Genomic DNA, 15,700 nt, shown 5'->3' with positions numbered 1-15,700 from the left:
TTTGTTTCTTTTATTTTGCTTAAAGTCAGTGCGTTAGTTTCACATGGAATTTGCAAAATGACAAAGTGTAATTTGCTATTTGAAGGGAATTGTGATGTGATATAAGGTTTGTTTGTTATATGTTGTTGGAAGACAAGGTTTGACTTATAGACCCATGATAAGAGTAGTTTAATTCATCCTTTAATCTTGTTTAAAGTTTTTTGGGCAGGAACCAATTCAGTGTCTAATGTCCTGTGAGATTCAATCCTATACTCATGATGATGATAGTTTGATCTGCCTATTAGTTTGTTTCACGCTTCGCCCAAGTCAGTTTAATGTTTCAATATTTGGGAAATGAGATCTTAAACTTTATAGTCTGAATCTTGGATTTGTTGCTATAAGAAAGGCAACAACAATGTCGTTTGCCTTGGGGAGATTCGATCTCGAGTACCATCATCCAGTAATTAACCTAGGGTTGCCTCATGCGGGCTCATGTTTGCCCAGCGGTTATTCCCTTAATGATGAGGCCATATGAGTCTACGATAGACTTGGGCCTAAAGTGTATAAACCATTTAGAAATTCAATTTTAGTCGCCTTATGATCAAATGATCAAAGATTCGGAAGCAAAAATGTTAATTTAATTTAGTGTTTCGTATAGTTTTAACTTATGGGTTGTTGGTTGATTGTGCGCAAAGTCTGGTTCTGTGAATCGGGCTATAGCGTTGGCCCAATGGTGCCGAGTCGCCTTCGCTGGGTACAGTCCAGTTTCGGGCTTCATGTGGGGTCTTTTGCTTATTGACAAAAAATTCTGTGGACAATGGTCTATAACATGCATGGGTTCTTTTAATCAGTTCAGCTTGGTGTCACGTTCTATTGGCATGGGATTATTCACATTGAGTTTGAAATTTTCATATTATGATTAGAAATCCTTCATGTGGTTTAGTTTAGTTAATGTCCCTTCAAAAATTGGATTTGAGGGATGCCATGCCAAACAAAACTCTTAAATGCCTGGCCCTCATTTAAATATTTCTTTCATTTTTTTTAGGATTCGAGGCGCGCCATTTAGCGAATTTTCCATGGCCCTCGCAAGTTAAAAACGCGTAGTTGCTTTAGGCGCGTTATTTTAATAATTAACTTTCTTAAACTCGGGTGTGCATTTCATGTGACCTAAATCTAAATTCTAACAACGTTAAATAAAATATGTCACGGACCGCGGGTACATTTCATGTGGCGTGATCCAAAGTCATGTTTTGTATAATGTTGGAATCTTCTTAAAAATGAATGAAAATGGTTTTAAAGTTAAAATGCACATAGGATTGAAATGTATTAAAATCAGATAATAGGCCAATAATAATAGTTGAGCGACCGTGCTAGAACCACAGAATTCGGGAATGCCTAACACCTTCTCCCGGGTTAACAAAATTCCTTACCCGAATTTCTGTGTTCGCAAACTGTAAAACAGAGTCAATCTTTCCTCGATTCGGGAGTTAAACCGGTGACTTGGGACACCAAAGTATCCCAAGTGGCAACTCTGATTTTAATTGAAATAAATCCCGTTTCGATTGTCACTTTAAGTTGGAAAAAACTCCCTTATACTCCCTTCCAGGGTGTAGCGAAAAAGGAGGTGTGACAGTATTACTCTCTCGAGGTTTAACCCTTTAATTGGGGCTATCAATCTCTTGAGTACGCCCCAATTCCTTGTTGGACCAATTTCGGAGACTTAGGCTCTCTTTATCAAGAAGAGACCAAGTCAACTAAACACAAACTAGTGTTTACAACCTCTAATTCAACAATTAACCATGAAATTGGCACAAATATCAAACACCCATAGTCAATATAGCTCTAAAATACAAGACCCATTAATTACCCACACTTAGCTTATGGGTCTAGCTACTCATAATTGAAGAAGAAAACAAGAAATAGATGAAAAAAAACTCATATGAATTAATTGCTCGGCTAAATAACAGGATTCAATGATGAAAAGTAGATAAATTGCCCAAAATATCTAAGAATATCGAACCCACGAGTGCAGCTACTTAATTACAATATTTGATACCCTAAAAAATGGAAAAGAAGCTATTTATACTAAGCTGACAATTCTGGACAAAAATGCCCCTGGGGGGTTAGTGCGGACCGCACAAAATGGTGTGCGGCTGCACTAGGGCTCTGAATCTGAAGATCTGACTCTCTGAACTCAGGCACTGCGGATCGCAGAGAATGGACTGCAGCCGCGGAGGCTTCTAGTGCGGTCCGCACAAAATGGAATGCGGACCGCATTGACTTGAATCTTTGAAACTGGCACTTCTCTGATCTTGGGTTCTGCGGACCGCACTAAATTGAGTGCGTCCGCATTGCCTTTAGTGCGGACCGTACAAATCCTAGTGCGGCCGCATGCCTTTGTACCTTGAAAGTCATGCTCTCTGAACCTCACAGTGCAGACCACACTGAATGTAGTGTGGCTGCACTGGCCTTGCTTTGCCTGAGCTTTGCTTTGTCTTGGTATTTGTGCAAGTTTCACTCATTTTGAGTTGATCTTTGACATCTTGTCACTTTGTTGTTCAAACCGGCAATCAAACACAACTTGTGAGCCTTTTGGGACTATTTTGTATGAATTTCTAATTAAAGCATAAGCAAGAAGGAGTACAAAATGTGTTAAAATCCCTAGTTATCAGTGCCCACCAGAGGACTTTGGTAGTGGTCCAACAACATCCAATCCCCAAGCGTCAAACGGCCAGGATGCAACAATCAGGTGCAACACTTTAGGAGGTTGATGAATAAAATTTGCATGGAATTGACAAGCCTTGCATCTTCGAGCATAGTCCAAGCAATTTTTTACCGTCGTTGGCCAATAGTATCCCATCCTTTTTATATGGAAGTGGAGCTTTGGTCCAGACTGGTGTGACCCTTACACCCCAGAATGCACTTCTTGCAGCTTGGAGTGCTTCATCTTCCCCTAAGCATCGCAAGAGTACTCCCTCGAATGATCTTCTGTATAGGGTATCTTTGTATTAAAGGAATCGAGGTGCACAACGATGGATTTCAGTTCTTCTCTGCGGATTTTTTGGAAGTATCCTATAGCACAAGTAGTCGATAACGGGTTGTCTCCATTCTTCTTTCTCTATTTCAGAAATAGCGACAAGATGCTTGAGTTCATTTTCTTCACCTTCAGCCTCATTTGGCAGCGGTACAACCCATTTTTGGCAGACAGTAACTTGCGCTTGATAAGGCAGGGTTAAAGATGAAGCTAGGGCAGCTAAAGCATCCGCCTTCTTATTTTCTTTCCTTGGCACATGCTGAATAGTCACATCACCGAGCCATCCCATTAACTTTTTAGCGTAATCATGATATGGGCATAGTTCAGGCTTCTTGGCCTCGTAACTACCTAAAAGCTGATTGACCACTAACTGAGAGTCACCAAAGACTTGCAATTGCGAACCGCTTCATTTCGACAGCTATTTCGAGCCCAAGTATTAGTGCTTGATACTCAACAACGTTGTTAGAGCAGAGTTGCGTCAACGTAAAAGAGTAGGGCAGAACTTTACCTTGAGAAGTGACAAATACTACACCAACACCAGCTCCTCTATGATGTGAAGCACCATCAAAGTACATCTTCCATGGAGGTTGAACTTCGATGACCATGGCGTCTTCATCAGGTAGTTCGTCAGTTAGCTCCCAATCATCAGGTATAGGGTGATCTGCCAAGAAGTCCGCTAATGCTTGTCCTTTTATAGCCTTTTGAGGGATGTACACGATTTTAAATTGTTGAAACTGGAGGTACCACCTTGCTAGTCGATCACTAAGGATAGGTTTTGACATCACGAACTTGATGGGATTTGCTCTAGAAACCAAACGAATGACATGATCTTGAAAGTAGCGCTTCAACTTTTGGATTGAGAAAACTAGCTCTAAACATAACTTTTCAATTGGCGAATAATTCAGCTCATTTGTTGTCATCATCCTGCTCAAGTAATAAAGGGAGTTTTTTTCCCTTCACTATTTTCTTGGTCCAACAGTGCTCCAACAGACCTTTCTTGTGCTGAAACGTATAGTATCAACGTCTTTCCAAGTATAGGGGGCTGCCAAAACTGGAGGCTTCATCAAGTAGGATTTAATGCTCTCAAAGGGATTGCTACACGCTTGGTCCCATTTGAAAGGGACACCTTTCTTCATAAGGTGACTGAACGGTTGACACCTCCTAGATAGGTTTTAGATGAATCTTCTAAGGTACGCTAACTTTCCCTGTAGACTTTTCAATTCGTGAATGCCCCGAGGCTCAGGCATTTTCAAGATTGCATCTACTTTGACTTGATCAATTTCAATCCCTGAATGTCGAACAATGAAACCAAGGAACTTTCCGGAAGTAACTGCAAAGGCACATTTCAATGGATTCATCCTAAGTTGGTACCTCTAGAGCAACGCAAACACCATTCTCAAGTCTTTCAAGTGGTCGCCCTTCTTTCTTGATTTTACTACCAAGTCGTCAACATAGCATTCGCCATTCTTGTCGAGAAGATCATCAAAAATATTATGCATAACCCTTTGGTAAGTAGCACCAATGTTTTTCACGCCAAAAGGCATTACCTTTTAGTAATAAATACCCTTGGGGCTACGGAATGCAGTAAGCTCTTCATCATTTGGCGCCATGCGAATTTGGTTATAGCCTGATGTACCGTCCATTAATAACATTGCCTCATACCCAGTAGTAGCATCGATCATCAGTTCTGGAATGGGAAGAGGGAACTCATATTTCGGACACGTATTGTTAAGATCCCTAAAGTCAACGCGCACTCGAATCTGGCCATTTTTCTTCCTTATAGGGACAATACTTGAAACCCATGTTGGGTATTTAACTTCACGAATAAAGCCAACTTCGATGAGTTTGTTAACTTCGATTTCAATCAAAGGAACCAAGTCCGGCCTAAAACGTCTTTGAGCTTGTTTAACAAGGCGAGCACCATTTTTGACTACAAGGTGATAAACTACTACTTTCGGGTCCAAGCCATGCATCTCTTTGTAACTCCAAGCGAAGACATCCCTGAACTCCTTGAGTAACTCAATATAAGTTCTCTCTTTATCAGCTTCTAGTTAAGCACTTAGGTAGGTGGGTCTTGGTTCTTCATCGGTGCCAAGGTTAACTTCTTTTAAGGCATCAACTGTCGTCTTCACTCCTTCTTCAAGTTCGGGTGGAGCGTCTTTCGCATCTTCATCTTCTAGAGGTCCCCATCGTTGAAGGATATGTGATAACATGGTGAAACATCCTCTAATTCTGCATTATCCTTCATTGAAGATGGAACACCATTCTCGCCTTGTACAGTAACATGATACGAAAAACCCACACTTTCTTCATCTACGTCAAGCTCCTTATTGTAGACCACAGTATATGGCTTTACCTTCAGTACTTATTTACATGAAACCACAAGTTTTGTTTGTCGCCTCATTCTAGAAGGAACCAAACTTTGGAAATCCTTAGAGATCTTCTGGATTTTGGGCAAAGCGGGTGTTCTTATGCTTTGAAAATTTCTCTGGAACTTGTTCCCCTTCTTTAATGGACCCAATCTTTCAAACACGGAGGTCCTCACATGTGATTTTCCAAGTCGATCAAAGATAGAAGGCTTATTAGAAGTAGGAGATTCATCTTCAACAGTGATATAATTGCTACTCGCCCTTCTTATGGAGATGCGCACTGGTGACAGTTAATCGTATCCCAAACCTTCACGTGGTTGTCTCATTGTAGCTTCTAATGGTAGCTTCCCTAACTTTGACGGCTCGTTAGGATTGTATCCAACTTTTGCAAATAGCTTGTAAGTGTTAGGATCAAAACCTTCATCTGTTTGCTTTGTAGGGTGTGCCACATTCTGCCAATGATTTTAGGCTACAAACTCTGCAAGCGGCTTCGAGGACAACTTTACTGCATCAATTCATTTTACCGAAAGAGTTAACTCCTTTAGCGTCTTGGTTTGGAGATTAGATGATTCGCCCTCGTTTTTCTTCCTTTTAGGGACATATTGGAGCACATGACTTACTTTCTTGCCATAAGACGCAATACCCCCTTTATGAGATTTATTCACGTTGGCGTGTACCTCCTTAGTAACAACTTTGGCTTTATCAATAGTCACCTCAACTCTTTTAGTTATGGGCTTGTCATTCTTGCTTTTCATGCCACCATCAGCTTTTATCTCCTTCACAATGCGGTTCTTCAAGTAGAACTTTGCATCGGCGAAGTGTGACTCAGCCTCGGTGAATGGCTCATCATCAGCAACTATCTTCTTCTCGACTTCACCCTCATAGTATTTCAAACATTGATGGTAGGTAGATGGAACCACTTTTTTCTTATGTATCCAAGGCCTTCCAAGCAAGACATTGTATGAAGTCTTTGCATCGATCACATGTAGCCATGAACTTGATTGCATATCTTCAATAGTGATTCCCAGCCTGATCGCGCCTATGGCTCTTTTCCCCCATTGGTTGAATCCTTGGATCATCAAACGACTTTTTGAGAGTTCGTTCATGGGAATACCAAGTTCTTTCATAGTGCGAATTGGAAAAATGTTCACTGAGGATTTTCCATCAACCAAAATTAAATTTACCTTTTCATCATGCATATATCCAATCAGGTACAATGCGCGGTTATGAAGAGTGTAACCTAGAAGAAGATCGCCATTTGTGAACGTGACTTTTTCCTCACAAGCATTAACTTCTTGAGGAGTGGACTCGATGAGCTTTTCCAAAGATGGTGCCAATGGTAGGACATCACTCTTTTCTTCCCCTCTATCAGCATTGCAACAAGAGGCCTCCATACACTCATGGGAAATCTTCGTGCGGAACCAACTTGGTAAAAATTCCTCCAAGGTCACTGGATTTCATGGCTTTTGAGAATGGTGCATCTCCACTTTTGCTTTCTTCAAATGCCTAGCTAGATTCTTTTTCGTTGGTCTTTTTACCATCATCTTCCTTGTTGGTTGTTCTATTGATTCTTTTTGTGGGCCCCTTTTGTGGTGCCTACGATGAGTCACAAATGTACAACCTTCATCATCATCAGGTTGATCGTCTTCAACTTTGTTGTTCACTAGTAATTCTTCATTTTTTATTCCTTTTAAACTGCATAACTCATCTAGACTGAATGATCCAAAGGTGATATAGACTTGGTTCGCGCTTGCTTTCTCATCTTCAAGCACGGTCTTCTTTTCACGGGCCAAGTCCATAACTTTGTCCTTGAAGACAAAGCACTTCTCCAGAGGGTGGCTTATAAGTCGATGATATTTACAGTAATTTGGGTCATTCGTTTTCCCAGCTTCATTTGGTAGCTTCATCTGCGGAAGCTCAATGAGATTTAACTCGAGGAGTTCTTCAAAAATGGCTGGCACATCAGAATCCAGGAATGGGTACTCTTTCTCATGCATTTCTTTTAGAGTCAACTTTCCACTTGGCTTATCTTGAAAAAAGTGGATTTCATACTCTGGTTCTTACTCACCTTCGTCGTGAACTTCATAGGTGACGTGTTGACATTCATAGCTTCTTTGCTATTAGACTTGGGTACAAACTTGCCCCACTTCCTGACTTCTTGCTTGTCATTCCCTTTGCGAGGTTCATAGACGGGAAGCCTTTCATTTCCGGTGGAGGCCATGCTCAATTCCATGTCATGGGCACGAGTTGCAAGTTTTTCAAATGTGCCAGACTTGATACCATGCAAGATGTAGCGCAATCCCCAATGCATGACTTGGATGCACATCTCTATGCCTGAAGCTTCACTAAGCCTGTCTTTGCAGTTGAGGCTTGCATTCCTCCAACAATTGATAAAGTCAATAACTGGTTCCCCCTTTCGTTGACGAGTATTTGTAAGTTCTATCATACTCACAGTATGTCTCGTACTATAAAAACAATTGAGGAACTCTTGCTCTAGTTGATCCCAGCTATCGATAGATCCAACCTCGAGGTCCGTGTACCAGTCAAAAGCATTTCCTTTTAGCGAGCGGACAAACTACTTGATGAGGTAATCTCCATAAGTACCAACATTGTTGCACGTCTCCATGAAGTGCGCAACAAGTTGCTTTGGGTTACCTTTACCATCAAACTGTTGAAACTTTGGAGGTTAATAGCCAGCAGACATCTTCAACATATCGACCCTTGCAGTGTATGGCTTTGCATATGTAAGGGAAGATTTGACAGCAACTTCATTTATGTTCTTAATGGTTCCTTCAATGAACTCCTTCAATTGATCGATTGGAATCATCCCTTCAGATGAGACATGGATAGCCTTAGTGGATGCTGCTTGTCTTGGGGGAGAGTCACTCTCTAGAACTTCTGAAAGCTTGCCAGGTGCATGGGCTGATTCTTCTTCTATCAAGATTCCCATCCTGTCTGTTAGCTTATCGATTCTAGCCTCTTGATTTTGCATGCATTTGGTCAAGCCAGTGATTGCTTCCGTCAAGTTTTCCAACTACTCCTCCACGGATGAAGTATTTGTCACTATGGCTTGCATGATTGTCGTGAATGACAGAGAGTAGCATGGATTTTCACACAGATTGATCCTTAATCGGCTCAGGCTATGTGGTGTAAGTGGGGAGGATCCATCACTTAAAGCACCATCATCTTCCTTCATGGCAGAGTGCTTGGATCCGGAGAGGTCAAGTAGAGCAAGAGTTTTCTTGATCTTTTCAGCAACATCGCTCCCTCCTTCAGATGTGTTTGTGAAAGATCTTGCTCCTTTTGAGGATGAAGATCCGAAAATAGGGGTTGACGCGGACGACACTTGGGGTGTTTGTTGTCCTAAAGAGCTTGCTTTGCTCCTCGTAACTGGTCCGAAGCTTTCAAAGGTAACATCGAGGATGCTTTCCACATCAGCATAGAACCTGGAGTTAGCAACCTTGGTGGAAGTTGAACCGGAGTTGATTTTCTTTGAAGCCATTTCAATGTTCTTGGACTTTGGTGATTGAAAAGTTGAGATGAGAGGTAAAGATTGTCCCACTGGGCATACCAAAATTTGTAGACAATAAATTACATCAAGAAAATAAAATCATGACCAAAAATATCGCAACAATCGTAATATTTTATTTTAAATATTTGAGTGTACAATCTCTATGATTCCTCTGATTCTACTTTTCTAATATAAATTCAAGGGCCTTTGAGCTTGAACTTGATTTATCTGTCGCGAACAGTTTGATTGTTGCCACGAATTGTATCACGAACAAGTAGCCTTGATTTTGAACGCCTTGTACTTAATTTGACTTCGTTCTTGATCTTGAATACTTGAATTGTTCTTCGTTCTTGAGCTTAAACTTGATTTCTTGAACTTGAACTTGATTGCTTGAAGCTTGAAACTTGTAGAAAAATTTACGGCGTTTGATCCACGAGCTCTCTCTTGCTTCTTGTTATAAATTCTGGTCTCTTTTCTGGGTTATGAAGACCCCTATTTATAGTTGTGGGAGGGAGGAGTTGTGATAAGAACAAACTCTTTCCGACCAATCAAATTGAAGCGTGACATGGCCGTATTTGATTAGCCAGAACATGTCACTTGCACACGTGGTGCGGTTTCATTGGCCTTTTAATTTGACTTGGCATGCCTTGTCATTTTAATACATGGCATAATCCTATTGGCTCTTCCGTTTGACTTGTCGTGCCACACCATTTCACGCGTGGCACCAAACTAGGCCTCTAGGAAGATTTGGGCCTAATGAAGTGGGCTCATTACTTGTATCCCAATTAAATGGGCTAGCCCAATGGACTAAGACTTATTTATTTAATCCATATATGTTGGACTTATACAATTAATCCAATTATATTAGCCCATAATATTTATTTGGACCAATATATCTTGAATTTAAAATATAATCCAAATTCTTTACGAATTTAATTCCAATAAAATTTATATGCCTACACTAGGTAAGCGGATCACTTTTCAATCTTTAAAATAATAAAGACATGATATCCCGAACATTATTAAATATAAATGTGGAAATAAAGGTGATACAAGCCAACACGACGATAATAACAATATATCCCAAAACTAGGTAATACAGAGTCACGAACTATAACTAAATACATAGAAATATCTCAAAATACAATATTGTTCGGATAGAGAATTGATAGTATAAATGTAAAGAAATGACTCCAAGGGACTGCGACGATCCAGATAGCTCTACCTTGAATCCTCACGATCAAGAAACTCTCACAGCCTGAGTCCTCTATCTTCAACACTTGGATCTGCACAAAAATGTGCAGGAGTATTTTTTGAGTACACCACGGTCGAAATCCAGTAAGTATCATAACTAACCTCTGTGGAGTAGTGACGAGGTTCAAGTCAAGACACTCACTAGGCAAATAATTTGTGCAAAAATAACAACCTGGCAACAGGAAGAATAACATAAGGCAATAATTGTAATCTCATCAGAAGAAGTGATAATAACTTAATATAAGTAAAAGCTCTATTTCAACAACAAGTCATCGAATAGATCCACACACATAAGGCACCTCGTGCCCCCATTATCAATCACTTTCGCACGGTAAAAACATCGTGCCACATAGTAACCAGATTTCGCACCAATTGCCGATTAACATGTTCAAGAGAACTTTTCATGAATCAACACAGTCATGCATGATAACAACTTTTCTTTTGCTTCAATATGTTATGCTATCAAACACTCGATAGAGTATATGAGATAACTTCATTGAGGTAAATCCAGCTTGGCAATCAAATAATCTAGTAATAACAGAAATACAGTTTAGCATGTTAGGAACAACGCAACAAAACATGTAAAAAATGCATGACACACATAAAGAAGTCATACACACAGATAAGAATGCCCCTTTTTGCACTACCACACAAACATCATCAACAAAACGCCCCCAAACCATCACATATCATCCTCAAAATGTCACCCTTATCTCACCGCGTGAGCAACAATAAAGTAAATGCCTGCGTTGTCTCGCCACACGCATTTTAACAAATTTCCCATCTTGTCTCACCACATGTGCAAACCCAATAAATAACCCGTCTTTTCTCGCCACATGTGCAATATCAATAATAACAATAGCATAACAAAAATCTCGTGCCAATGCCTGAATAATCCACCCAACAAGTCCACGAGTGTCATAATCATAACAATACAACATGCTAACAATTGTCACCAAGACATAAATTCAAAATCTGCCAACGCGGTGCACAAGAAAAATTCAATAAGGAAATGCAGATGGGTGTTCGACAAATAATCATGAAAGCTAACTCAAATTAGCAACAACCTGACAAATGTCCAACTTGACCAATTAAGGAATTAAAACCCTAAAACATGATCTATAGAATGGAACATAAACTCAAGTAACCAACCGTAGTGAAATCACGTAGAACATAGACCTGTCAAACAAAAATAAAGCGATAAAAGCAACCATGGGTTAAGTGCAGTCATAAAGTCACACTACGATCGTGTACACACTCGTCACCCCATATACACGTCGTTCACACATAACACAAATAAGCAATTGAAACAAATCCTAAAGTGTAGTTTTCCCCACACAAGGTTAGGCAAGATACTTACTTCAAACAAGCTAAATCAAAACTGTAAGAAGCCATTCCTGCATGAAATAATCTACGGACGACTCGAATCTAGCCAAAACAACTTAATAATATCAATAATCATAGGAAACAAGCCCAAACGATAAAGCTACGATCTTGGTTCAATTATACAAAGTCAACCCCGAGGCTGCACTTCAGAACCCGACCGAACTCGCAAATTTCGAATACCCATTCAATAAGAGTTCAACCATACCAATTTCATCTAATTTTGACTCTGAATCGTAGTTCAAACCCTCAAAATTTCTTTTTGAAAACCTTTTACTAAAATCTTCAATATCCTTACTTAGATTCATCAGCTAAATGCTTAAAAAAATAGAATCACAAATAACAACTAAATTTGAGTCAAAAAAATATTTATCCCAATGAAGCATATGAAAACTCCCTCAAAAATTGCATTTTCTCAAGCTCCAAAAGCTTGTGAGAAAAAGTAACCAAATTTCAAAATAAGTAAAAATGTAGCAGTTGTCCCTGCCTGAATTAGATTTTAGATGATTCCAAAACTTAAGTTTGAAAATTCCAATGTGATCCTTGCGAGATTACACCCAAAATAGCCTTTTAAATCACCTAATCTGGCCTTAAAATGAAGGAGATATGATGTTTTAAAGTTTTGAAGGAAGTTGAAAATTCCAGGGACATAAAAGGTATTTTCGTAATTATCTACACTAGAAAATCAGCAATAATTTTTTTTTAATTTTAGCACCCAAAACTCATTCGCAACTTCCCAGACACAAACCATATATGCATTTCAATCATAAAATATGCTATGAACCTGCTCGTGCACTCAAAACACCAAAAAGAGGTCATCTTGACCCGATATTGACCATGGTGAAACTCCAAATCCTTAACTTAGCTAGTCTCTCAACCAATGATTCAAAATACACCCGAGCCCTTTGGTACCCCATCCAATCATACTAATAAGTACAATTACATTATTCAAACTTATCCATAGCATCAAAACACCCACGGGAACATCATAACAATGAATCGAGACTCAAACTGAATATAATTTCTTTTAAGTTGTTAAATCTTCATTCCTTCAAAAGAGTGTATGAATCACACATTTCAGATTACTTCCAAACTTTGGTATAAGTTCAATTCAACTATATAGACATATCTAAAGTCTTAGAACATCAATTAGAGTTTAATAACATCAAAGTCAACTTTTGGTCAAACTTATGGACTCTTAAGTTCTACAAATTACTAACTTACGATAAATAGTGTTGAATTCTTCTAGGAACCTCCAAAACCAAATCGGAACATACGTACAAGTCCAAAATAATCATACGAACCTATCAGAACAATCAAAATCCGATTCTGAGTCTATTTACCCAAAAGTCAAATCTTAGTCAACTCTTCCAACTTAAAGCTTCCAAAATGAGAATCATTCTTCTAAATCAAATTTGAACCGATCAAAAATAGAAAATGGCCATACACGCTAGTCATAATACAACATGAAGCTACTTGCAGAGTCGAACCACCGAACAAAATTCAAATAATGAAAACGACCGATCGGGTCGTTACATTCTCCCCCTCTTAAGCAAACGTTTGTCCTGTAACGTAATAAGAGTCGCTCTAGAGCCATCGAATCACTGTATAGTCTTACCATACACGTACCCACGGTGATCCCGCATCACCTCAATTCATAAAAGCATGTCAACACAATCTCGACTGAAGATTATCCCTTCAACCTTGGACGATAAACCTTAGAACCAAATCTTATCACCCAGGCCTTCTCCAAGAGCTGATTCTCACATATACACTGTGGTGACCCCAACTAGCTACAATAGATCATGAATAAATCCACAAGGTGTAACCACATGACGTAACCCATTTCTCATAAGCCCATAACAATATCTCCGATCATCATAGCTGTCAATTACTGAATTCGGTACCGGTGCATAACCTCATATCAACTAGAACCTTATTCGAAACCTTCACCACACTACTACGGATGTAGGAAACATGTAGATCTCATAACCACTCACCCAATCAACAAGTCATGGAGTTCTCTCACGTCCGACAAGAACCATAATCGTATTCTGACATTCTCCCTCCAAACATACAATTATACCAATCTAATAGTACTGATTCCAGGTCCAACTATTTCGTCTCACCCAGTACAAGCTGCTCGGCCGATAAGCCCCATCAGACAACATTTAAAATCTCATATGGCGCGATCTATGCGCTGACAAGCCACAAGTCAAATATGGCCACTAAGGAAAGGAAACTCAGGTACAAAACTACCCAGCACACATGATAGATATAACCACTGAACAAAATATTGTGAATCTATCCCACAGAGGAGAAGTAAAACACACAAAATAGTATAAAGAATCGTACACAACATCTCACCGTTGCGGTGTGTAACCCGATCTACACATTATACTCGTGGCGGCATGACACCAGGTCCACACATAATAATCTGCATGGGAATATCTATCGAGCTAAAAATGGTCACACTCACTAGACACACGTATATCAACTACAACCACACCAAGTGCATAAACATAACATTGGAGAGACGAATATCATCATGCGCTACAGAAGGCCAAGCACGACTAAGATACAATGAACAACCAACATCTCGAGAGACATTTTGCTCACTTAACACCACAAGAATACACAGGATCACAACACACATGTGAATAATCAACCCGCCTCACAACCCACATAGCATAAAAGTAATACTAGAAATATATGGTGACAGGAACAACATCCACCATGCCCGAAGACTCATCCATAGATAATGTTGTGCTGAATAAACATATCCAATCTGGTGTAGAATATACATCCATATTTGACCTACCAATGGCCCTTCTACACCGATTTCCAACATCTCAAATAGGTAAGCATCCTTTCAAGATTCACAATGACACGATTCCTGACACTTAGAAACAATCGTCAAATAGTGAACAAACTTTCACAGTCCGCAACCATAGGAATAATGTGTTTCTCAGACGTGAACTCTCCAATCTATAACCAAACCAGAATGTCCATACCCGACCTCAATCTGTACTACTTAAATACTTGACACGTCACACCTACATAATCATTCAGTGGGAAAAAATCCCACAACCTTCCTCCCCAAGTAATAAAATCTGCCAAACTGAACCGCAAACTTGACCCTTCAATCCTAATTTTCACCCACCTCGTCGCATCATTATGCTGTTACGCAAGAGTACTAGAATCACATCATAGATCCTAGACCACCGGTAGAATAACACTTTATCGCCTAGAAACCTTTCGCTTAACTCACTTCAGAAGAAAATTACAACACGCAACCAACTTCCCATAACCACACAAGACACAAACCTCAAGTCATGGTCTAAACCGTCATAATTCTTTCCGGACCCCTTTGCACATAATAAAACCATCAAAATTAAATACCTCTAAATCAATCAAATTACGGAGAATGCCAAACCACAAGTATAGCGACGAAGCACATGTATAGCCTTATCATACAGAATGAACCGCTATAAAACCGTAATAACATTATAACTATTCAAAACGTAACTGCAGAACTTTTTAACTCACGTAGACAGTATTTGAACAAATTAACAAAACTAATCAAATAGTTTAACAAATGAATGGCATGAAATAAAGCATATATAATAATATTTTAAGCATTATTTATTTAAAAATTCAAATGGAAGGAGACTAACGGCGATAGCGTTACAAGGTTATAACAAGCATTAACGTTTGGTTGAGTGATCTTAAAATGTGGAAATCTTAGGTTTAAACATTTTTATTTGTATTTGTCATGTTCTTAAATTGCATATTGGTTTCGTTAATTTGTTAAATAATGTCTTATTTAAGTTAAAGATCTTAACTTCACCAATGTTTTCTTGTTTTTGTTCATTTTTTTTAAATCCCCTTTCACTTTGGATAAGAGTCCTCGCAACGTGGTCAGCTTCCTTAGAGCCGTTTGGTACGAGGATAAAGATAATATTTTCGGGATAAAATTTAATATTGTATATATCCAATATTTATTTATAAATATTAACTAATTCTTGGATAAGTTTTATACTAAAATGGTGAGATTAACTATTCCATATAAAAAGTGGGATAACTAATGCTGTGGAATATTTCACCCCATAGAATATCCTGAATTATCCCATAATTATATCAAACGACCCCTTAGTCTCTTCATCACAA

The 15,700-nt window shown here is 39.1% G+C and overlaps 1 protein-coding gene across 1 annotated transcript; it reads right to left on the bottom strand.

The window, feature by feature from the left end:
* Positions 1-2,987: 2,987 nt before the first annotated feature.
* On the bottom strand, positions 2,988-4,986 carry LOC138887881 (uncharacterized). The gene is made up of 5 exons (XM_070169671.1): positions 4,578-4,986; positions 4,214-4,343; positions 4,006-4,156; positions 3,522-3,711; positions 2,988-3,361 (listed from the first exon to the last, which is right to left on the bottom strand). Exons 1-5 carry the CDS (start codon positions 4,984-4,986, stop codon positions 2,988-2,990), a joined length of 1,254 nt encoding a protein of 417 aa, XP_070025772.1.
* Between the last annotated feature and the right edge of the window lie 10,714 nt (positions 4,987-15,700).

This window comes from Nicotiana sylvestris, chromosome 3 (assembly GCF_000393655.2).
Source record: "Nicotiana sylvestris chromosome 3, ASM39365v2, whole genome shotgun sequence".
Taxonomy (NCBI): Eukaryota; Viridiplantae; Streptophyta; class Magnoliopsida; order Solanales; family Solanaceae; genus Nicotiana; species Nicotiana sylvestris.
This window is presented reverse-complemented; position numbering and strand designations above follow the sequence as displayed.

Bases quoted from the DNA above. Each gene is read 5' to 3' on its own strand.
- LOC138887881 (XM_070169671.1), bottom strand. From the start codon at position 4,986: ATGCATGGCTTGGACCCGAAAGTAGTAGTTTATCACCTTGTAGTCAAA. The intron at 4,157-4,213 runs GTTAGCGTACCT...TCAACCGTTCAG, and splicing joins TTGAAAAGTCTACAGGGAAA to TCACCTTATGAAGAAAGGTG. The intron at 3,712-4,005 runs GTCTGTTGGAGC...ATCCCTCAAAAG, and splicing joins TACGTTTCAGCACAAGAAAG to GCTATAAAAGGACAAGCATT.